Source organism: Diabrotica virgifera, chromosome 8 (assembly GCF_917563875.1).
Source record: "Diabrotica virgifera virgifera chromosome 8, PGI_DIABVI_V3a".
Lineage (NCBI taxonomy): Eukaryota > Metazoa > Arthropoda > Insecta > Coleoptera > Chrysomelidae > Diabrotica > Diabrotica virgifera.
In genome coordinates this window covers 125,935,636-125,961,555 of record NC_065450.1, presented here as the reverse complement: position 1 = coordinate 125,961,555, position 25,920 = coordinate 125,935,636, and the positions used below count along the sequence as shown (strand labels likewise).

The following is a 25,920-nucleotide window of genomic DNA, read 5'->3' as shown; positions in this document are numbered from 1 at the left end:
AATCCAAGTCTACAATAAAACCTGAGGGTTTTCATTTAAGATTTTAAAGTTACCCCTACACCCCACCTCAAGGGGGTGGAGTGAGGGGTCATGTTTGGTGTCATTCGATAAATTTTTAAAATTGATTGAACACATATTTTTCAGTTTTTCGATCCGATGTTTATTTCGCGAAATACTCAACCGTTCCGCTACTTTTGGGACACCCTGTATATAACTGTTTATGTTTTTTTTTAGCACTGATAGTTAACAGAAACTGAAGGTTAAAAGAGTGATAATTAATTTAAGTTTCACTGAATATACATTTTGTCACCTATGCTTTATTCTTGATATTATTTTAGTGATGATCATGGATTCAGCCCCCTTCATTGGGCTGCGATGAAAGGATACAACAAAATTGTGGAAATGTTACTGCTTAGAGGAGCTAGAGTAAATGCCACTAATAGAGGAGATGATACCCCTTTGCATATGGCAGCTGCTCATGGTCACAGGGAAATTGTTAATATGGTAAGTTTTGTACTGCAACTGTGTACCATGACCATGTGTATACCCTATTCCACGAATATATGACTGTTTTGGATTATATCGATAACGAATATTTTACTGTGCAAAATATAATAATAATAATATGTAAGCACTACGAGCCTAGTAGGCCCATGGCTTGATGTACTATTCTTTTCCACTCCCTTTTGTCAGTCGCTTTTCTTTCCCAGTTCCTTACGTTAAGTCTGTTTGGTAATACTATTTGGAGACAGGGATTAATATATAAACTGGCCCGCATTATCCCCTGCAGAAAGATAATTAACCTCATTGACAACATGCTGACCAACAGAGCCTTCCAGGTTATAATGGGAAAGGAGACGAGTAGACAGATGAAACTTAACAATGGTCTTCCACAGGGTTCTGTCCTTGCCCCTTTACTTTTCAGCCTCTATATTGCTGACATGCCTGAAACCGAATCTCGGAAGTTTGGATATGCTGACGACTGGACCCTTGCAACAAGCCACCAATCTTTAGAAACTACAGAAATCACTCTCACGAATGACTTATCCATCCTCAGCGAATACCTTAAGAAATGGAGACTACAGCCAAGTACTACAAAAACTGAAGTATCAGCTTTTCATCTAAACAGCAAGTTGGCAAACAGAGAATTGCGAGTGTATTTTAATAACAAGCTGTTAAAACACAATAAATACCCGAAATACCTTGGGGTTACTCTAGACAGAACGCTCACATTCAGAGAACACCTGACGAAAACAGCAGCAAAATTGAAAACACGCAACAATATAATACAGAAACTCTGCGGCACTACATGGGGGTCCACAGCATCAACATTAAGATCCTCTGCTCTTGGCCTGATATATCCGGTGGCAGAATACTGTGCTCCAGTGTGGCTAAATAGCAGGCATACCCACCTGGTCGACACCCAACTAAACCGTACTATGCGTATGATAACAGGCACAATTAAGCCCACTCCTACAATGTGGCTACCTACCCTTAGTAATATAGCACCACCCAACCTACGCCGCGAACATGCATTGGTTAAAGAATATAACAAAATAATGGACAGTCACCAGCTTCTAGTCCACAACGACATCCCCGATATTCTTGGAAACCGTCTCCGATCCAGGTTACCCCCTCTACAATCTGCTCAAGCGCTGCAGCAATCCAACTTTGACTTAAATACCCGATGGAGAGAAGATTGGGAAAGTAGGACAGATCCGCATTACCATAGTCTACCGGACATCATAGGGAAACCTGGCGAATTTGAACGTCCCCGTAAGATTTGGGCAGCCCTTAATCGAATTCGAACAAACTGTGGAAGTTGCGCCGACTCCCTCCACAGATGGGGTAAACTCCCCTCGCCTTCTTGTGACTGCGGCGCTGCAAGACAGACGATCAGTCACATTGTTCAGGACTGCCCACGCAGAGCATACACAGGCGACCCTATAGACTTTGTAATGGCAACCGAAGGGTCAATCGAATATATAAAAAAATTGGACATCTGTTTGTGATGCATTGTATAATGCATAAATCTAAATATATTCTGTGATATACTTAAGCCATACGCTAAATAAATAAATACGTTAAGTCTTCTCATATCTTCTCTAACTCCATTACTCCATCGTGACCTCGGTCTTCCTCTTCATCTTTTCCCTGCCAATGCACTAGATAGTACCATTCTGGGAATTCTAGATGGAATTATCCTCTGCACATAGCCCAACCATCTAAGTCTTTGCGCCCTAATTACTGCTGATATGTTAGGATCTTGATAGAGCTGTTAGTTTCTTATTTGTTCTTCTGATCCATTGTCCATTTAAGTTTTTCCAACCGAAGATTTTGCGCAGTATTTTCCTCTCTCAAACTAATAACAACTTTTGGTGTTTTTTTGTTGTGACCCATGTTTCAGAAGCATACGTTACTATCGGCCTTATTACGGTCTTGTAAGTTTTTAGTTTTGCTCTTCGTGGTATATGTTTGTTTCTTAACAACCCATTGAGAGCAAATACAGTCTGTTCCAACGAAAATTTGACCACCCCAGAAACTCAGAAACCGAGCTTCTTCAAAATTTAAAAAAACACGTCAATTTTTAATGGGAGGGGGACGAATTTTCATGCAAAATTCCTGCCCTCAAATGTAACCCCCTACTGCCCAGCATCGACCCCCACTTTTTTTTTTTAAATAGCAAGTGTGGTCGAGTGGCACATCATTTGAAAGGTAATTTTTTCTCTAAACGACGCTCTTTTTTTTTTACGTAATAAGTTTGAAGATACTTTTGGACTTTATTAGGTATACAAATTTATACAAAAAATACAAATTTATTATAAATTAGTTAAATCCAAAATTATCTTTAAAGTTATTCCGCAACCTAAAAAAAATTAGAGGGTCCTGTAGAAAAAAAAATACCTTTCAAATGATGTGCCACTCGACTACACTTGATATTAAAAAAAAAGAGTGTGTGTACTTGTGTACGCACGTAAGAAGTTATACTTCTTTGTCGTGATAAAAAAAAACATTTTTTTTTATATACCTCATACAAAATTGAGAAAATTTGATATAAGATGGTTATATTTTAGGTTTTAGATCATGCAGAACATTCTATAAAGAATAACTTTTCTTTCGTAAAATTAATAACAAAAGTTACCATAATTGAAATAACAAAAAATAATTTCTTTTTCAAATAGAAGGATGTAATTGCATATTAGAATATAGTTTTAATTCCAATTAACTTTTCATAATAACAATGTTCAATATTGTAAAAATAAAGCTACTTTTCTCTTGAGTGAAATTTATATTTTTTGACATACCCTGTATATTACCCATAAAATTTATTATCTGATGGTTGAATCATAGATTCTAGATATTGCAGAACCTTTTATGTAGAACAACTATTTTTCGTAAAATGAATAATAAAAAAGTTTTCCATATTATGGTTCCAACTTACAGGATGACAAAAATATTTTTAAATCAGTAGGCAAGTCAAAAGTGTAAACTTAACCTTAATTTAACAAGAGTTATAATCGGTTCGCTAAACTCAGACACAAATGGCTAGTGTTTTTAGTAGATATTTTTTTTTGTTTTGGCCAATTTTGCGAAAATTGGCAAAATTATTAACTATTTAGAAATTATTTTTTTTGCTAATTTTACAAAATTGGCAAAATTACTTACTAAAATCACTAGCCATTTGTAGTAACACTAGTGGTACTCATTATTTTCTTTTAAAATATCATACAATATATTATTTACAAAAGTATATACACATCCCGTATAATATCCCTACTTTATAGCATTTTCAATATCTTCCGTAAGTCCAAACGCTGAGTTTCCAATTTTTTTTTCAAGGCGTCCAACTTTCTTTGAAACGAAGCTCAATTGTTCAAATACAAAAAAAAACTCTCCTGTGGTGTTGTCCGTATGAGATAATATGCCAGTCGCTAATGCATCATTGTCCTCTATGTTAACTTTTTGATTTATCTGTTCAGCCTACAAAAAAATTTAATCCAATTTAAATTTTAGATCACAACTACACCTGATAAGAATAACATTGTAACTCCACTCATAATGTTTTCAACTATTGCTTAAGAGGATCGGTACGTATTTTCGGCTGCAATGCTATTCAAATGGGGATTCATTTTTTTCGAATCCTGAGAAAACTAATAAGTATTTTTGAAAAATTTAAACGCAGGATGAAAGATTACGTTATTAGCGAGGGCCGAAAGTCCCTGAGAACTTCTATAATGTTTATTTTAATAAGTTACAGGGGTGAAAAAACTAAGAGAAAATTTAGTGTGATTTTTAATTTCAAATATCTCATTCAAAATAAACTTTTTATTTATTCTAAGGGACTTTCGGCCCTCGGTAATAATTTAGTCTTTCATTCTGCGTTTAAATTTTTCAAAAATATTTATTGGTTTTTTCAGGATTTGAAAAAAATGAACACAATGCCGTGGTAATATTTTCCAAATCTGTCTTTGTCTTACAACGCACTCAACCGAATATGATATTGTCAGCATATATTGTCAGTCAGACACTGACAATCAGTGACAATTTTAAATATTTGACATTGCATCGGGAATATTTTGAGAAATTGATTAAATATTATTGATATATAGTGTATTTGATAAATAATTGATTTAAGACGTGAACTTAATAAAAAGTTATTTATTGTGTATTATTTGTGGAAGATCCAAGCAGAGAATACATCAGATATATCCTGTGATCCAAGTATTTTGTTGTTAGAGATGTTCAAAATTGTAAGCGTTCCAAAATAACTACATATTATTAAAAAATCACTTTAACACTTTTCCTCTTTTCTCGATTGATTATTAGTTTTTGTTGTACAAATAAATTATTACAATCACTGAAAACATAGTTAGTGAAAAAATTATCACATTTATTAACTGAATTAATAATTTGCAATTATAAAAATAACAGTTATCCAAGAACATTCAAAAGCCATCTCTTTAAATTAATTATGACATTTTCAAGTAGAACGACATTCTAGTAATGTTTACATATCCACACCAGTGTGAATTTTACTACACATAATTTGCCGTGTAAAGACAGAAAAAGTAGGGATACACGTAAAATATTTGCGAATTATGTACCCATAGCCTTAAGTGACATCTATAAAGGACAACTTTCATTCTGATCTAAAAACTTTTATCCTATCTTATGTACCTAATAGGTCTGGATCACGCGTATGGAAAAAAAGTTGATTAATAGCAAGCTGAAAATTTTTAATAGCTTAAGGGTGTCTAGTCGGATAAACTTTGATATATGGGAACACTGTAACAGGGGCAGTTTTAATTGTGAAACAGGTTAAAAATTTGGAACGGTCAGAACACGAAAATGGCACATTTATTTTGAACAGATATAAACTCTCCGAACAGAGATTAAACTCTCATGCAAAAATCAGACTGCTATTTATCACCTGTCATAATTCCTGTCATTTGACATTCTACATGTTCCACTCATTAAAACGCCAATTTGGTGATAAATAGCAGTCTGATTTTTGCTTGAGAGTTTAATCTCCGTTCGGAGAGTTTAAGTCTGTTCTGTCGGACAAAATACATGTGCCGTTTTCGTGGTCTGACCGTTCCAAATTTTTAACCTGTTCCACAGTTAAAACTTCCCCTGTTCCAGTGTTCCCATATATCAATGTTTGTCCGACTAGACACCCTTAAGCTAATAACAAATTTTCAGCTTGCTATTAATCAATTTTTTTTTCATACGCGGGATCCAGACCTATAAATAATATAAAGTTTTTTAATAAAATAACCTCATTGTAAGTGCAAATTTTGAATCACTCTGTGGAAAAAACTTTGTAACCAATGTTACCAATACTATTAATTTCTATAATTGATGAATATTTTTATAAAAACATTGTAACATCTATATAATTTACGAGTGAACTAACTTCCACCGATAAAAATAAGGTACCTGATGTTCACAGTGATTACATGTTCAAGAAGCATCAACAGCGGAAACCCCTTCATGCATCAAAGGCATTAGTTTATTATTAGATACGTCTGCTAAGAAAAAATTCCCAAAGAAGAAAAATCTTGGAAAGAAGAGACAAAGAGATCCAAGTGTTTCCAAAATTAATATTTTGAAGAAACTGAAGAACTCTGACCAAGAATACATTAGAAAAACTATAAAATTAACGTAAATGAGAGAATTGGGGCCTCGATGTAACGATAAATGTAACATTAAATGTAAATCGAAATTATCTAAAAAAGAATGACTCAATTCATTTAATAATTTTTGAGCAATAGCTGATCATTTTAAACAGAGTGCATACTTTTATTTATGTAGAGCATACTTATGCAGATATAGTCCGTCCGCTATAACTTTTCCCATGCGGTATGATTCATTTTCAATCAAATAAAGTCAAAACATAAATTGAAACGAACGTCGATGTGTATATACATTTTGTATACTGCATACTATACTATATACTACACACTTGGGCGTACGTTTCACTTTCTGTTTTAAATTAATTTGATTGAAAATGAATCGTACCGCACGGGAAAAGTTACAGCGGACGGCCTATATGTTCTCAAACAATAGAGAAAAGTTAAATGAGTCCACTAGCCCGATCAAGGAACACAAGACTTTACAAAAACCTCAAAAAAATTAGAGGAAGGCTGAAAATTTGGGAATAGGTAGTTGAAATTGTCTATTATTATACAAGAAAAAGTTTACAATTCTAAACCGTCTCCATTTTACAAAAATAGGGAAATAAGGGCTGGTTTCTCTTAAAAGTGCTGTATTTTAAAAATAATGAAATAATACAAATAAAAGGTAGCAGTGAAAAATAAAATAGTCATCAGAGTGATTTAACCTTAAAGATTGGTTTTAAATTTTTTTTTAGATCTCGATTATTTTATGAGATATAGCCTATTTTTAATAAGGGTTGAAAACCAAAAATTTTTAAAACGGTCTTATTCGGTTAGTTTTGTATCAATTAATCTGAAAATTGGTGAACGCACTCTTTACAGATCTATTAAGGGCTTGAGGTTAAGATTTTCCAAAAATTTTCAAAAAAAAATTTACGGCCAGTAGAAAAATTTTGGAATTTTTTTTTTTTGAAATTTGGAAAAAGAACTGAAAACTTTGGTTTTTCTTGTAAGTATGTACTTACCTGAACGAATTACATGCGCGTGCACATATCTTATATTATTTTCTGTTTGAATTAAGTTAATAATTTGAAAAACTATAATTTTAAAGTACATACTTGTATTTTTAAGTTAATTATTTCAATATAAACATATAAAATGAAAATATATCAAAATTTCTCAAAAAAATATTTCTTTTACTAAATATTTATTAGGTTTTCTAAAGTTCATTTAAAAATTAAATTAACTTAATTAAAAATAAATGTACTCTATTGAGAGGCTACATCAGCGCGTCAATATTTTTTTTTCGATAGTTCTCCGAACTTTCAACAGTACGGCAACAGTGTGTCGGCAGTACTACAGTGTCAGTGACACTATATACTATACTATCAGAAACAAAGGCACAGTAATGTGTTAACAATAATTATTATACTCATAGGCGCGCTAAATGTTGCCATGTCAGTCAAGTTCGATTTCTTGTTATAGATAATCGTTTTTTAGTAATTCCATTGTGACACAAAATCTAGACATGGGATAAAAAAGTTTATTTGAAGAAACTGTATTTTTTTGTTCTTCTTAAAGCGGCACAGACTCGTTTTTTATATTTAATTTAATTTTAGAGTAATTTCTACATACTAACATGTTTCTTAAATTGGGCTCTGTACCACAATTCTTTACTATATTGCGAATATGTGTGCCAGATATCTCGAAAGAATATTCAAAATTGAAGTTGCAATCTTGGAACGCGTTTTTCGCGTGCTGATGTTGCCTCCTAAGTTATAAAGGATCAAATGAGTATGAAGTACTAAAATGATAAAAGGTGCAATGAAAAATTGTTTATTGTATATCGAACTGGATCGTCACTGTTTACATTTAATTAGTTAATCTAAATTATTCAAAGTTCATTTTCATCTTCGTCTGATGTAAAATTTGTGTCTGAATCAACTTCATTTATAATAGAATCAACTGTAAAATCATAATTTTGGGTCTCTTGGCAGTTACCATCTAAACTATTATCATCTTAATCATCAGAAACTATAATGTCTTCCTTTTTATGATTTGTACAATTACCAGTTTGACAACTTCCGCATGCAGTATGAAAACGTTTCTCCTCTTTTTAATACATATTTTTGTCTACATTCTAATTTCATCACAGTCCAAAAGCAATTTGTGTATATCATCTTTTCTTTCTAAACTTACACTTTTTAATGTTTCAATTCCACGTTTGACAATTACAATTTTTTCGTTATCACATTCTAAATGTTTTTCACAAATAAAACATCAAAAACTTTGACAGCCGAAAACGATAACAAAACATTGCAGCGTGAACATTGCTCCAATTTTTTAGGTTATGTTCGTCTACTGTGTTTAGGAAGCGCGCCGTTTTCTCTTTTAAGCAACTTTTTCACCTGTGTTTACGTGCCCCATATATTTTTACCTTTGCAATAGGCCTGTTGTATATATATGTAATATGTTATTCAAGCCTTTTTTAAAATGTTCCCATATTTTCATTTAAAAAAAGGCTTTCAGAAAAGAATGACATCGATTTTATTAAAACATGACATTTTTTTGTAGTTGTTTATAATAAGTGAGCCTTATTTAAAAAGTGTTCTATGCATAAGCAAAATAGATACCGCTTTCGAAAGAGTACATTTTCAAGTACCTACAAGCATATTTTAAAAGTTTTTTTATAAATTTTCAACAAAGATATTATTGACTGAAATCTTGAAAATTTACTTAAAATAAAAATCAAAAAAATATCAATTTTTTATCGCCATACAAATTTTTATCCTTTAAAGTAACGTTGTGCAATTTTAAATCTAAATGTTAATTAGCCATCTTAAAACGTAAATCTAAAAGGAATTTTAATTTAAATGATTATGTAAATTTTTGTGACAAAAAATATGTGTTGCTCTCAAAACTTGTATGAGTATATTTTTAAACATATTTTTCTAAATTAAATAATGTGTAATTCACAATGAAAATATATTTACGTTAAAATTTATATTTTTCTAAAGGTATTGTGTTTTTTTCGTACATTTTAATGTTTTATAAATGCCCCAAATTATCGATTTAAAAGTTAGTTAATTTTAAAATGTGACATTTTTGTTGCGCGCGCAATTCAAATAAGCGCCCCTGTTAAGTACTTTAAAAAGGGCTATAGGTTAGAAACGACTCAAGATGCAAACAAAGTTTTTAGTTAAAATGTTAGGATAAAAGTACCTTGATGATTTTTAAATAAAATTTTTTGTTATTATTGCCTTATTTTCCGAAATACAGCACTTTTAATGAAAAACCAACCTTTATTTCCCTATTTTTGTAAAATGGAGGGGGTGTAGAATTGTAAACTTTTTTTTATAAAATAATAGACAATTTCAACTACCTGTTCCCAAATTTTCATCCTTCCTTTATTTTTTTTGAGGTCAGATTTTTCTTTGATCGGGCTACACGTGAAACTGGTAAATATGAATATAATTTGCAGTCAGCAGAACACTAACACCAAGTTCGTAAGAAACATTTTTGGATACTTTAAACATAACAGATATATGGTTAACTACGCTATTCAAAAAAAGTGGAATTGCAACTCGACTTAAATCAGAACCATTAATTCTAACCACAATGTGATACATGAAAGCGAAAAGCTGAGGAAAAGTTATAAAATATGGATTAACCAAATTGTAGCTGGAGCATCACATGAGCTGATGGTTTATTGCATAGAAGGAGACAGTCTATTACCACCGCACAGTACTTAGCTGAGAATATTTTTTAACAAAAAATCAAAATATTAAATCTGTTATACTGGAGAGGAGAAGACTGTTTTTAGAATTGATAACTCAAAATCACATTTCTATACAAATTTGTCAACATTCTTCATTATTTATTTTTTAGTTGTTATATCCACTTGAAAAAGCATAAGATAAATGTGTTATTGGATTTACTCACTCTCAATTTACTTCTTCTTTTCCAATCTCCCCATTCTTTCAACATCATGTTACCTACGCACTTTTTTGAGGCTTGCGTACCATTTCCTGTGATTGAACTTGATCAGGATGATTTTCGTTCTCTAAATAAGCAGGTTCGTCTAAAATTAATAGATTTATGTAAAATATTGTTATGTGAATGTACGAGATAGCCACTTTACACGATGCAACTAATTGCGCAATTTCTTGCAGCAATAGAAATTGCATCGTGTCACACGAGAATTGAACAGAAAAGCTGCAATCACTTGCAGCAACTTCTTGCTGCAAGACGTTGCAGCTAAATAGAACATGTTTATGCAATTTGGTTATATCTTTAGCAACTTTTAAGGCTACACTGTTTGTTTTGACATTCTGTCAGCCTAAATTTCAAACTAAACAATTTTTTAAGGAAACTATAGGAACTTTTTACCAATTTCACGCTTCACAGATAACATTATTCTGGTGGATACCTTTAATTATACAACATAAGGATTAAAGAAACTATTTTCTATTTTTATTTCTTTTGTAACAACTTGTTGTGGAACCCCGGTAAGTCGGCCCCCGATAACCCGGAAGTCCGGCTAACCCGGACCGATTTTCATCAGATAAACATTTTGATTTTCAATATTTTGTATTTTTCAATTTAATTGTGGCTTATTTCCCATCAAAATAGTTAATTATCAGACAAACCTTTCAACAATAAAAATGTATGTAATATAATATTTGAGAGATAATGTGTATGTGTGTAATTTGAACTATACGATATTAAAAATGACTCATAGCACACGCCGCAGAAACAACAGCCACCTGTCTGTAGTACCTATTCCTTTTTATTTCAAACTGTCTTAGCATTGTTTAGGAAAGACTATTTAAAAAAATTCTTTTATAAATAATAGTCTTTAGTTTTAGTCTAAGAGCTAGTGAACCCTCCGACTAACGGTCGTCCTGTAAGGCTAGAAATTTTTCTAGTGATAATTCATAGCACACCAAGGCTAAAAACCATGACCTGGCAGGCCTCAGCGGTGCACGTGTATCTACCAGGTGAATCGAAAAGTGCAAATTTAGGGGGTAAAATAAACTTTCTCCTGTAAGGTTTAAATTTAAGTATGTGTTTGAGTAAGTCATTTAGAAGAAATGTGTACAATGACAGGCGATTCTGAAGAGCATTAGACCTTGCCAGGCGAGGGGAAAGATTAGGGGTGTTTCCTAAAATTATTCTTTTGGCATCGAACAAATTTTTTTAGGTTTTTTGATACATTCCAAACAGAAAACGTCTTTAGTGATTTTTCTCTTAAGTTAATAGTTTTTGTTATATAAGCGATTGAAAATTTTGAAAATTGCGAAATCGGCCATTTTAACCCTAAGTCGGACATTTATCTAAAAATTTCAATGTTGCGAAGGTACGTAGATATTCTTTAAACATTGGTTGATGAAATCCCGAAGAGTTATTTGCAATAAAATATCGAAAACCCCTTTGTTTTTTTAATTGCTAATCAAGCGGGCGCGTCACTGTAGTATAAGTGAGGACGTTTGAGTTTGCATAAATTCATTATCTCGAGAATGGGCAAATTTTAAGAGAAATCCTGAGATAGGTCGATTTTTATTTTTGAATTAGGACTTTTTGGCATATACATAATACTAGTGACGTCATCCATCTGGGCGTCATGACGTAATCGATGATTTTTTTAAATAAGAGTAGGGGTTGCGTGATAGCTCATTTGAAAGGTTATTTAATTCTCTATTCAGTAATATAAACATTAACATAACTATTTATACAGGGTGTACAAAAAAATTTTTCTTCTATTTGTCAAATTTAATCAAAGTTAATTTAATAAAAAAAATTTTTTTGTAGACCCTGTATAAATAATTATGTTAATGTTTATATTATTGAATAGAGAATTAAATAACCTTTCAAATGAGCTATCACACAACCCCTACTCTCATTTAAAAAAAATCATCGATTACGTCATCACGCTCAGATGGATGACGTCACTAGTATTACATATATGCCAAAAAGTCCTAATTTAAAAATAAAAATCGACCTGTCTGAGGATTTCTCTCGAAATTTGCCCATTTTCGAGATAATGAATTTATGCCAACTCAAACGTCCTCACTTATACCACAGTGTCGCGCCCGCTTGATTAGCAATTAAAAAACAAATGCGTTTCCGATATTGTATTAAAAAAACTCTTTGGGATTTCATCAATCAATGTTTAAAGAATATCTACCTACCTTGGCAACTTTGAAATTTTTAGATAAATGTCCGATCTAGGGTTAAAAATGGCCGATTTCGCAATTTTCAAAATTTTCAATCGCTTATATAACAAAGACTATTAACTTCTGTTTGGAATTATTCAAAAAACCTAAAAAAAAATGTTCGATGCAAAAAGAATAATTTTAGGAAAAACCCCTAATCTTTCCCCTCGCCTGGCAAGGTCTTATGCTCTTCAGAATCGCCTGTCATTGTACACATTTCTTCTAAATGACTTACTCAAACACATACTTAAATTTAAACCTTACAGGAGAAAGTTTATTTTACCCCCTAAATTTGCACTTTTCGATTCACCTGGTAAATACACGTGCACCGCTGAGGCCTGCCAGGTCATGGTTTTTAGCCTTGATGTGCTATGAATTATCACTAGAAAAATTTCTAGCCTTACAGGACGACCGTTAGTCGGAGGGTTCACTAGCTCTTAGACTATTTTCACTGTTCTTAAATAACATTATATCGTTGTGACTGTATTGTGTGTCTTGTATTGTTTGCTTCCGTTTGTGTTTGGTGTTTTTTTTAGTAATTTTAATAATTTTAATGAGTAGGTACTGTGCATATTTATAAATATATTTCATGTTATTTCAATTCTAACGGAGTTTATCTGTAAGTATACCGTATTTTGTTAATTTTTACCATATTCTCCGGCTATCTCGGATTTTCGATAACCCGGATCGGCCGCGGTCCCGATTAATCCGAGTTATCGAGGTTCCACTGTACTTGCATTAGGTATTAATTGATTTTGTTATATACAGGGTGATTGATTAGTGTGAGGAAGCTCAGTAGATCTGTTATAGTAAAAATTACAAAAAAAAGTTATTGGCAAAAATTGTAGGCAGCTTTAAACTCCACATTTTAAAATTAGTTACAATCTTACAGGGTGTTCCATAAGATGGTGGCAGACCAAACTTATGTTTTTTTTAAATGGAACACCCTGTATTTTATTTTAAATTTGAAATCTGATTTACTTCCACATCACAACAATATAAAGTTTCATTATGTTATACCGGGTATTTAAAAAGTTATAACCAATATTACCTGAAAATCGTATCAAGTTTAACTCCCTGTATAATTAAAAAGGAGTATAGGAACATTGATCTATTGCAACCATAGTTTTTTAATAATTGTTAAAAATTATAAATCATATTCGTTTTCATAATATTCGTTAAATCAAATACAGGGTAAGTCAAAATGCAAGTACATTATTTTCTTGGTAATTTTAAATAGAACACCCTGTATTTTATATCTCTATCGAAAAGTACTACTATCATACTTCAAATTTTATGAAGTATTCCCTATACCTAAAGTTATCAGTTTTCTAGATATTTTAATTTTTCCATCAAAGTATTAATTTGGTAGATATTTTAACGTTTACCAATAATTATTGTGAGTTGGCCATGATTGATTTGTTTGACATTATTGTTTATTAATTCAGTATTGGGGTACACCGTAAATTAGCAACAATTATTATTTAGTAATTCAGTAATTAATTTAATTTAAATTAGCAATAATGAATTTTACTACTGATGAAAAAATGGTAGATATGATCTGGATTTTGGGGGAATGCAATAAAAATTCATTACTATCAGCTAGAATTGATCAAGAACGGTTTCCAGATAGGCGACAACTTAGACAAGATACATTTGAAAAATTTAAAGATCGATTTAACCGCACTGGTTCAGTGAATTATGAAAAACACGAACGAACAAAAACTAGTGTGACAGAGGAAGACGAAATGAGTGTGTTGATGGCAGATACAGAAAACCCACACACAAGTATAAGGAGTATTTCCAATGAACAAGAACTTAGTTACTACTCTGTTCAAAACGTTCTATCTAAAAACAAGGTGCACCCTTATCATATTCAAAAGCACCAAAAATAGCAGAAATGAATAGTATTTTGTGAATGGGACTTAGAAAAAATTAATGAGCAGAGATTTTTTTGATTATGTCCTATTTGGTGATGAAGCTACATTCCATCGAAACGGTTCTGTTAATAGACATAACTTTCACTAAGATTCAACAAGTAATCCATACCACATAGTAACACATAGTCAAACAAGATGGTCTCTAAATGTGCGGGGAGGTATTTTCGGTAACCATGTAGTAGGACCATATTTTTTTTTTGAAGATAACTTAAATGGTGAGATTTACTTAGATTTTATCGTAAATCAGTTACCGATATTACTAGAAGAGGTTCCACTTAATATACGTGAACAAATGTGGTTTCCACATGACTGTGCTCCTGCGCACCACAATGAATTAGTACGTGGTGAACTTAATGATCAGTTTGGTGAAAGGTGGATCGGAAGGGATGGACCGGTAAGGTGGCCTCCATTGTCACCGGATTTCAATAAAATGGAGTCATTTTTTTGGGGTTACGTTAAGAACGACCTCCATACCTCCAACAACAAGGGATGATATGAAAAATAGAATCCGAATTGCCTTTCAAAATATTTCTTTGCAAATGCTTAATAATGTAAGCAACTCTTTCAATGACCGCTTTCAAGTATGCATACAGTAGGAAAAATGAAAGAATACCCATGAACGAACATATAAAACACGCTGTATTTGCCGGTCACCGTGTCACACAAAAAATTAGCCAGCGCAAGTACATGTAATAATTATTGTTACATGTACTTGCACTGGACAATTTTCTTTATGACACGGTGACAGGAAAATACAGCGTGTTTTATATGTTCGTTCATGGGTATTCTTTCATTTTTCCGACTGTAGATGTTTTGGGAGGTCATTTTAAACACCTTACTTAAGTAAGATAAGTTAAAATTACTGTTGTTTTTTATTTTTCTATGTGTTATTTTTTTTCCGTCGGTTATTTTTTATAAATTTTATTTGAAATAAATTGTTTTCTTTTCTGTGTCGTTATTTCGTTCCTGAATTAATAAATAATAATGTCAAACTGTCAGTTTCTGACAAATCAATAATGTCCAACTCACAATAATTATTGGTAAACGTTAAAATATCTACCAAATTAATACTTTGATGGAAAAATAAAAATATCTAGAAAACTGATAACTTTAGGTATAGGGAGTACTTCATAAAATTTGAAGTTCGATAGTAGTACTTTTCGATAGGAATATAAAATACAGGGTGTTCTATTTAAAATTACCAAGAAAATAATGTACTTGCATTTTGACTTACCCTGTACTTGATTTAACGAATATTATGAAAACGAATATGTTTTATAATTTTTAATAATTATTAAAAAACTATGGTTGCAATAGATCAATGTTCCTATACTCCTTTTTAATTATACAGGGAGTTAAACTTGATACGATTTTCAGGTAATATTGGTCATAACTTTTTAAATACCCGGTATAACATAATAAAACTTTACATTTTTGTGATGTGGAAGTGAAGCAGATTTCAAATTTAAAATAAAATACAGGGCGTTCCATTTAAAAAAACATAAGTTTGGTGTGCCACCATCTTACGGAACACCCTGTAAGATTGTAACTAATTTTAAAATGTGGAGTTTAAAGCTGCCTACAATTTTTGTTAATAACTTTTTTTTGTAATTTTTACTATAACAGATCTACTGAGCTTCCTCGCACTAATCAATCACCCTGTATAATACATATTATAATTTTCTCAATAATCTAACATTTTTAATCTAATATCTGATCTCTACTCAAAAAATCACATTTAATTTATAAAAACAACATAACCTAAAATTTATGGTAGGTCAAAATTTCTGTCTATTTCATGTCAGTTTATGCAATTACTTGCACCCTGTAATCATTTTATTGCAGAAAGCTAGTTGCAACTTATTGCAGAAGTTCTTGCTGCAAGAACTTGTGCAATAAATTTCGCAATTACTTGCATCGTGTAAAGTGGCTATGTTTAAACAAAATTTGATCAACTATTTTTAAAACACTTACCTTACCAGTAATAAAAGACTCCAGTACTGGACTGTCCGATTCTTTAGTTTTGAATAAGTGAGATCGTAGATCGTCCCGGTCGATTGATGTTATCCACAGTTATCTACGTCTTCGAGCTAATAGGTTTTTATCAGTAATTTTGTGATTGAAAATCGCACTCACACTATGATGTAGATGGGCTTGCATGCCACAATGGCATGCAATAGGCATCTCTTATATGTTAATAAGTCCAAAAATATAATATGAAAACTATTTAAAAAGGCAGTATAACTATTAACTATCCTTTGTTTGTTGTTTCTCTTCCCACAAATTTTAAAACGTAACAACCATATAGAACAAAGTTATAATGCGCATGCGCCCGGATCGTAGGTTTTAACATATAAAAATTCACCCTCATATCGCGCGTAAACAAGTATAACTTCAAAAAACTGAGGGTTGATGCGGGGTAGGGAAAGGGGAACGAATTTTGCATGAAAATTCGTTCCCCTTTTAATACAAATTGACATGTCTTTTTTTTAATTCTGAAGAAACTCTTGGTTTCTGAGTTTCTGGGGGAGCGGTCAAATTTTCGTTGGAACACTCTGTATATCGCGGTTGCCCCACATAATTCTTTTTTGTATTTCTTCTTCACAGTTAGGATCTATTGTGAAGACAGTACTCAAATCTTTCAACTTCTTCAAATTTATACTGTGTTCCCTTCGCTGTTTTCATTGTTATATATTGCCCCCGAATGAATTGCTTATTTGTCCATTCCATATACATACTTTGTTTTTGCAAAATGTGAAGAACGAAAATAAATTGCAAATTACATTGTTGCTTATTGAAATAATTATTAGAGCCATTTACTTTCGTACTTCTTATGTTGCACACTAAAATATTTGTTGTCACGATAATCCAAAACCGTTGTATATTCGTGGAATGGCCTATATTTGCCACGGTTGTTCTGTTCCTTGATTTCCTAAATATTTTATACTTTAGGATGTTTTATTATTGTTCAAGAAACTTTATAAAACTCGGATTTCCCTATTAACATTATTATTCCTTCTAATATTACGTTCTTGGAGGTGGAGGTCTTGAAATGTACTTGGTCGTGAACTGCAACTTTTCTGATTAGAAGACTTTCTGAGTGTGTATCTCAGTTCACTTTACAACAGGCCTATTTTGCACTGTGTCATTCACACATCAGCTATGCAATTTTGGATTGGGGTCACAGTGCTGGAGGCAAAGATGTCTTTCGTATTCAGAGAAGAATAGTAAGGATAATTGCTGGCCTGTCCTATCAGAATGTCGGCAAGCATTTATTGCACTGCACATACTAACTCTGCCTTCGCTATTTATTCTAGAGAGTATTGTTCATGTAAAACAAAATATAGATTGTCATCAAAGATATGAGGATGTACACCGATGTGAAACCAGGAATAAGCATGCCCTAATACTGCCCTACACTAGGCTCCAAAGAAGTAAAGACGGACCAAACTCTTATGGTGTAACATTTTACATCAAGCTGCCTACTGAAATTGCTGAATTGCCAATTTTACAATTTAGAAAATCACTAAAGAATTTTCTCATTAGTCAAGCATGTTACAGCAGTGATGAATTTTTAAATTTTAACTTTAATGTTTGGAACTGGGTTGTGAATTGTTGAATTGTACTTTGTTTTTTCTTAGGAACCCAGAAAGTGTTTGTCTTAATTAATGTATGTATTATTTCATATTATGCCTTGTGTTTTTATATTTGTATTTTATATCTGTGAACCAAAGTTGTACACTATTTTTTGACGTATGTAAGTACTTTTGTATATTAACATGAATAAATGACTTGACCTGACTAGACTTAGTGTTAGAAAATTCTCGAGAATGAAAAATTGGAGAATATTCTCGATATGAAGCATTTTCTGAGAATGAACCCCATGACGCACTTAAGAATATTGTTGAAGATGAAAAATAGGGTTTTAAAATCATGATCTTATATACAAAATTATGAGACGAAACAACAGTGTTCTTTGTATATAAAAAAGTACAAAAACAACAGAAAACACAAAGTTTCTTTGATAAAAAAATGAAATTTTCTTCTTAACAACAAATAATCGATGTGGTATGATAAAAGATGAGACCTCACATTCAGAATCTATTTCTATCATTAGTTCATCCTAGTCATCTACAATCTGCATTTCAATGTACTGATGAGTTGGGGATTTTGTTTTTCACGAGTGGTCAGCTCAGTCATGGATTGGTTTACGTCTAACAATTTTAAATTGTGAGCAATAAAAGTTACCTTACGAGCCCGTTCAGCAGTGAGCCGGTTTCTTTTAGAGTGGATAAAAAAACCATAAGTACTGAAACTTCTTTCAGTCGCTGCACTGGATGAAGGCATGCTTAATATATCAGCTACTATTTTAGTTAATTTTGTTCCGAGACATGTACCTTTTCACCATATGATTAAGTCTAGTTTTTCAATTGATTTTACAACGTATGGTTTTCCAAAAAATCCCTCCTTAGACCGATAAAATGCCAAATAGCCATTATTTCAGCCGACTCATCACCATATTTTAAAGTTGCTAAATTATCTACAAACTCAGTTTCCTCAACTTGTTCTTCTCTGCTTAAATGAACACCATTCTAAATATTTGCACGTTAATATTGCGCCAAAACAATAAATATTGACACTGTAAACACCCTTTCTAGTGGTTCATGGAATTGGCAAAAACAATATCCCTACATATTTTTTAAATTATAATAATTTGACCCATATCTAGTTTTTATTTTTGTTTCGGTTTTTGAAAATATAGAACATTTTTTCCGAGAATATTCTCGAGAGAATTTTCTGGCCGAGAATATTCTCGTTCTCGAGAATATTCTCTTGAGAATATTGTCTTCTAACACCACTAACTAGACTTGATTTGAAATAAAATAATTTTTGGCACAAGTGGAAATTTGTTAACCAGATTAGAAATTTACATTAAACCTCGTAACACACAGTGAACCGAATAGGCTCAGTATACTGATATACTTTGTGTTTCAAAGGTTTGTGTTGCTCAGTTAGTGGAGTCACTGAAGGTGGATATGAGCTATTACCTCCGATTTCGTTGAACCTCCATCGATTTGCATGAAAATTGGTGAGTGGTTAGAGGATATCTCAAGGAACAAAGGTGACATGGTGCCAACTTGCGCTTTTACCCTGGGGGTGGATGCCACCTCTTCTCGGGGGTGAAAATTATTTTATTAAATATGACCACATAATTCGATAGAGGGATAAATTTCAAGCAAAATTTGTTATATAAAGTTATTAAAATAAATCAAAACTTTTTGAGTTATTAAAGATCAAAGATTTTAATTTTTCTTGAGAAAAATGCATGTTTTTAACCAATTTTTCATCAATAACTCAAAAAGTGTAAGTTTTTACAAAAAAGTTATTCTTATCAAAAATGAAGCTAATAAAAAATGAAATAAACCCCTTACTACAAAAACCTTTTATTGCTAACTAAAAGTGAGTTATAAGTAATTGAATGTATATTTTTTTCAGCGAGTAAAAAACTCTAAGTATTCAAGCTGAAATAACGGGAAACTGATGCATTTTATAACATAACCATATTAAACATTTGTCAAAGTATTTAAAAATATCTATTAAATGAGCCCCCGAACATGTTGATAGCGTTAAAATTTATGTTCCAAAATTTTTTCAAAATTTATCTTTTAAAAATTTTTCCAAAAAATGTTATTGTTTTTTTTAATAACTCCGTTCGTGTTTACGATATCAGGTTGTGCTATTTAAGCACGTTGAACCTAATCTTTTAGACCCCTAACTTTTTAAAAAATAAAAGGTTAAATGACCCCGGTTGCATGGTTCCCACAGCAAAATTTAAGATTTAAACGTTTCTATCTCTGTTATTTTTAACCTCACGTTATGGACTCTAAATAGCAAGTTATTTGAATGCCAGTTTGAAAGGATGTTTGAACAAGACCGTCCATGCAACTGGAACTATGTGTATTTTCTACACATACTATAATAAACTGCTCGTCAAAAGTTAGGACTATAGAAAATTAACGGATATAATTAAATATAGCAGATTAACGGATTCCGCTCATTTTAAATTATTTTAGATTTTTCTTTAGTATTTACACAGTTGTGCAAAGATTTACTAAAACTTCTTTTTTGTACTTATACCGGGTGGAAAAAAGAAATGTTTTTATTATATTAAGTTTGAGACACCCTGTAGGAAGGACGAGGTACAAATGTGAGTATACATCAGAATCGTATTGTAGTCTTATATTTTGTGAACATTTTGTTTTTTGAATGTCCCTGATATCTTTAGAAACAAACAAAATATAAGGTTTTGTAGTTTAACATGTGTTTTAACCGAAACAAAACTTTGAGGCACCTTGTAGGGAGGAAAAGGCACAAAGGGGTATACATCGATATTATGTTGTAGTCTCATATTTTGCGAATGTTTTATTTTATTAATTTCTCTGATATCTTTAACCCGCGAGTAGTCGCGCCGTTAGGTAGAATCTCACATTTTATCCTTTTTCGCGATAACATGATGAAAAATTTTGCAATTTTGAAAAAAAATTGTAAGTGCCTCGAGGAAGGGTGTATAGTAATGCGTAGGTATTTTTTTCTTCTCCTTTTTGTGGATTTTATGGCTTGGGGAGAGCCAATTAGCTTTAACCCGGCACCTGCCACGTGGCTTTGCAAGGCGTCAACTGCCACGTGGGGTACTCACAGCACCCCTTAAAAATTTTCTGTGATCTACTTGTTTATAAACAAAATAATGTGTTGAGTTACACAAGTATATAAAAAAGACATGTTTTATTAATTTATTAGCTACTAATATATTATAAAAGTTATATATATATATATATATATATATATATATATATATATATATATATATATACGGGGTGTCATATCGGCTGACGCCGCATCCCCACACCTAACCGCCATCTATTTCTATCCTGGGCATCTTCCTCTTCCAAATCTCGGTGTTCCATGGCCTTCCTTATCGTGTCATTCCAGGATAGTCTTGGTCTTCCACTTTTCTTCCTACCTGGGGGTTTCCATTTCAGAAGTTTCTTTGGCCATCGTTGGTCGTCCATTCTAAGTAAGTGACCGAACCATTTTAGGCTTCTTCTCTCGAGCCTGTCTACCGCTGTATCGTGTGCCTGCATCCTTCTTCTTATTTCTTCGTTACGTATTCTGTCCAATCGGGAGATTCCAGCACTTCTACGTATGTAGTCCATTTCCACAGCATTGATCCTTCTTCTGGACTCTGCTGTTAATGTCCAGACTTCGCTTCCATACATGAGTACCGATTCCACAAATGTCTTCCCTATTCTTAATTTTGTAGTTCTGGATATATTTTTATCCCACCACACGGAATTCAAGCAACCTACTACCTTCCTACTTTGTTCAACTCGCCTTTGAATTTCTTTGTTGCCTAGGCCTTCTCTGTTTATTACAGCTCCCAGATATTTGAATTTTTCAACCTGTTTAATTGATGTGTTCTCTGTTATTAGGATTTCAAAGTGGGCGTCAGAATTCACGACTACATATTCTGTTTTTTCTATATTTATATTTAATCCCCATTTTTTGTAGGTTGAATACAGGCGGGTTAACATGAATTCCATGTCATACGAATCTTGTGCCAGTACTGCTTGATCGTCAGCAAAGTGGATGTTAAACAGGCAGTCATCTCTGATCATGATTCCCATTAGTCCACAACTTCTTTTCCATTCTTTTAAAGCGACTTCCAAGTATATGTTAAATAGCAACGGTGATAAGCTACACCCTTGCTTCAGTCCTTTTTCTATTTTTATTCCTTCAGATAGTTGTGTGCCAATCTTGACATATCCCACATTATCGCTGTACAATGATTTGATAATATGTATAATAGCCGGACTAACTTTCATTTCAACAAGGGCATGCCACAACTTGTTTCTAGGGACGGAGTCATATGCCTTTTCCAAGTCTATGAAGGCAATGTGAGTTTCTTAATTTACGCTCGTCCTTTTCTCTATAACTTGTTGGATGACGAAAAGGTTGTCCACACATGAGCGTCCCGCAGTAAAACCACTTTGATCTTCACTTATTCTCCCTCTTGTCTCTACGTCTAATCTGTTCTTTATTATTCTGCTAAATAGTCTACTAATAGTACTGTTAACACTAAGGCCTCTGTAATTAGACGGATTACTATGTTTCCCCTTTTTGTAGATGCTCGAAATGTAGGATATTTTCCATTCTCGAGGAAAATAATTAGTTGCAACACATCTATTCATTAACTTAGTTAAGCGTTCTATAAGCATTTTCCCTCCATATTTAATCATCTCTGTCATGGCTCCTCCTGGGCCTGGAGCCCTGCCGTTTTTCATCGAATTAAGTGCTTTAACTAGTTCTGCCTCAGTTATTATAAGGCTATCTTCTTCTCTACGTACAACCTGTGTCGCCTGCTTTATAAATTCTTGTCGATCTTCACTAAATAAGGCCTGATAGTATTCTTTCCAGTCTTGAGTTCGGATTGTGGATGGGCGTCTATCTGTTTTATTAGTTTTCATCGTTCGTAATAGTCTCCAGGCTTCTGTCGATTGGGTGCCACCTAATTTGCTTTCTACTTCAGCACACTTCCTAGACCACATTTCATTCTTGCATTTCTTTATTTCATTTCGAACTTGCCTTTGGATGGTTTTGTATTTTATTCGATTTTCTTGTGTACTATTTGATAGCCAAGTATTATAAAGCTTGTTCTTTTGTCTTATTTTATCTTCTATTTCAGGACACATCCAGAGCGGATTGTATTTCGTTTTACTTTTTTGTCCAAAGGCTTCATTGGCGGCTTGATGTAACGCTGTTAACAAATTATTATATTCTTCTTCCACGTCGTCCACCACTTCACGATTCTCCAGCTGCTGTTGAAGTCTATTTCCATATAGCTTTTTAGTAGTCTCGTCTCTAGTGAGGTGTATATTGTATTGTGGGATATTTATATCATTACTTTTTCCTTGAGCATTGCAGGGGTGTAGTTGCCTAAAGAAGGGAAAAACTATTTCTGACCGTACTAAGAGATGATCAGACCCGCAATTAGCCCCTCTTCTTACCACTGTGTCTTTGACTACTTCCTTCGATACTTGTCTCGTAATAACAAAGTCAATTATAGACTTCTGATTAAGTGATGGCCGTGTCCACGTATATTGATGTATACGCTTATGTGGGAAGAATGTATTGCTAACCTTTAAATTGTACTGCTTACATACATTTATTATTCGTTCACCATTATCATTGAATGCTGGGTCTCCATATTTGTCCCACAACATCGTCGTTATCTCGTATACCTACTCTCCCGTTAAAGTCTCCCGCTAGATATAAAGACTGTTCATTTTTTACAGTATCCAATTGGTCGCATAATTCCTGGAAGAAATCGTTTTTTACTTGTATTGAAGCGTCATCGGTAGGCGCGTATATTGAGAAGATTACAATTTGCATTCCAAATTTCTGTAACACGATTCGTAAAATTCGTTCATTTACATGTTGTATGTCAATAATGTGCCGAAACAAAGTCTTCCTAATTAGAATAGCTACTCCAGCGCTTGCTCTTTCTGACTTGGGAACCCCTGACCAAATATGTACGTAATCTTCAAGATTTTGATTTCCTTGTCCCTTCTTTTTAGTTTCCGTTAGGCAAATGCAGTCCATCTTATTTCGTTTCGCTTCAGTCACTACTTCCCTGTATTTTGTGGATATTCCCTGGACATTCCAGGTTCCAATTCTCAATGTCCTTTGTCGTTGCGTGTGTCGATTACCATTAACATCAGATCGATTCCGAGGCTTCTCGTTAGGTTTTTTAGCAATAAAACTTTTTAAGAGTGTTAGAGAGCTAGTCTAACGCCTCAACCTCCATCCTGTAGGAACGGGATTTTCTGTCAGGGATTTCTCCCTTAGTCCAGCTGCTCCTGTTTTTAGGCGCCGGAGACTCTCCTTTCACCCTCCCCCGTCAGCAGTGTTACCAGATCTCCTGTTTTAGCAGGAGATCTACTGTTTTCATACTTCTTCTCTGTTCTTCTGTTTTCAATCCCAAATCTTCTGTTATATTTTCCACTAGAATATGGTATGTTAGTATTAAATTTGAGAGATTATCTAGCGTTATCAGACAATAAGTTTAAACATTTGTGAAACCTGAATTCAAACTTTGTTCATGGAGACAGTCCATCACTGGTTTCTGACTGATTCGCATGCGCAGTTCCGTTTTCAAGCGCTTGAAAACGGAACTGCGCATGCGAATCAGTCAGAAACTAGTCATGGACTGTCTGGCTTCACTTCTATTAATTACTGCTTAATTAATTAAATAATTAATTACTTAATTAATGGCCTTGAAAAATAGCCATAAGATAGTTATTTTGTTCAATTTAACTACATTTTATTGTTTTATTTGAAATTATTAAAATCTCCTGTTTTCTTCTGTTTTTTTGTGTCCTATTCTACTGTTACGAAAAATTTTCATCTGGCAACACTGCCCGTCAGCTACACGACATACATCCATTGCATGCCGTGCATTGCCCAGCGACCACGCGGCTCATGCCTTCTTGGACGTGGGGGTAGGGTTTATCGGTTAGTGTTTGCTACACTGTGGGTATTTCTCAGAGTTTTAGTGGGGTAGAGGCCTGGACATCCTCTACCCGCTCCGAGGCCCTCCCGACCATTTAGTCGCCATATTATAAAAGTTAAAAAATCAAATTAAAAATCAAATAAGCAAATTAGCGAGTACCAACCCATAATAAATGAAGTGAAGTAAAATATCTAAAAAAATTAAGATTTATTGAGTATAGAGACTATATTAATAATTTAAATCAGTTATTACAATAAAAAAATGTAAATCTGACCTGTTTATCAAAAACACAAAAAAATTTAAAACTTAAACTGGTAGATAATGACACCCCGATTCGACTTTAGAGCTACAAGTTCAGAATGACACTAAATAACCACTTCAAACGCAAACAGACCTATACTATATAATATTATAGAAAGCTACTGTGACGCACATCACGGTTAACAAACTTGAAATACCAAATATTTGATGAAAATATGTTATGGCTGCTGGTAGCACCCCACGTGGCAGGTGTCGGGTTAATAATTGTTAGAAATAATATTTCTAACATAGCAAGTAAATAAAAATACTATAAAATAAAAATTTGTTGTAAATTCGTATTTAAATTCATATTGTGAGATGAAATCTAACACGCGACTGTTCACGTTACAGAAGTGAGCGCGACTACTCCCGGGTTAATAACAAAGAAACACGGGTTTACTCTTTAATATGTGTTTTAACTGACGACATGCGATACGTCATGAGCCCATGTCTTATCATACCACTAAGATAAAATTATTTTCTACATATAGTGCGAAGGGAACAGAGTATTTAAAGAAAAAACATTTGTGTAATGTACCTCTCGCTATATAAAGAGCCTCTACGTAGACACCAAATCCGTACTTATTCTCAAGGAAATTCCACCTCAAAACATCACAGAGCCTCCATTAAACAATCTCGTCTCGCTTACCTGGTCAACAAATAACTCTTATAGGTGTCGATCAGAACTGTTTACCTTATGTGCCTTTCTGTTTTTAAAGTTTTGTTTACTGTTATTTTTTAATTTTAATTTAGTTTTGTTTCAGTTAAAACACATG

General features: G+C 33.0%; 1 protein-coding gene across 1 annotated transcript in view; it reads left to right on the top strand.

Moving 5' to 3' along the window:
- The window catches only part of LOC126889518 (integrin-linked protein kinase), a 46,437-nt gene that overhangs the window by 11,659 nt on the left and 8,858 nt on the right, over positions 1-25,920 (top strand). The window contains exon 2 of the mRNA XM_050657858.1: positions 339-504. Within this exon, the coding sequence (XP_050513815.1) occupies positions 339-504 (166 nt within the window). The remainder of the gene's footprint in view (positions 1-338; positions 505-25,920) is intronic.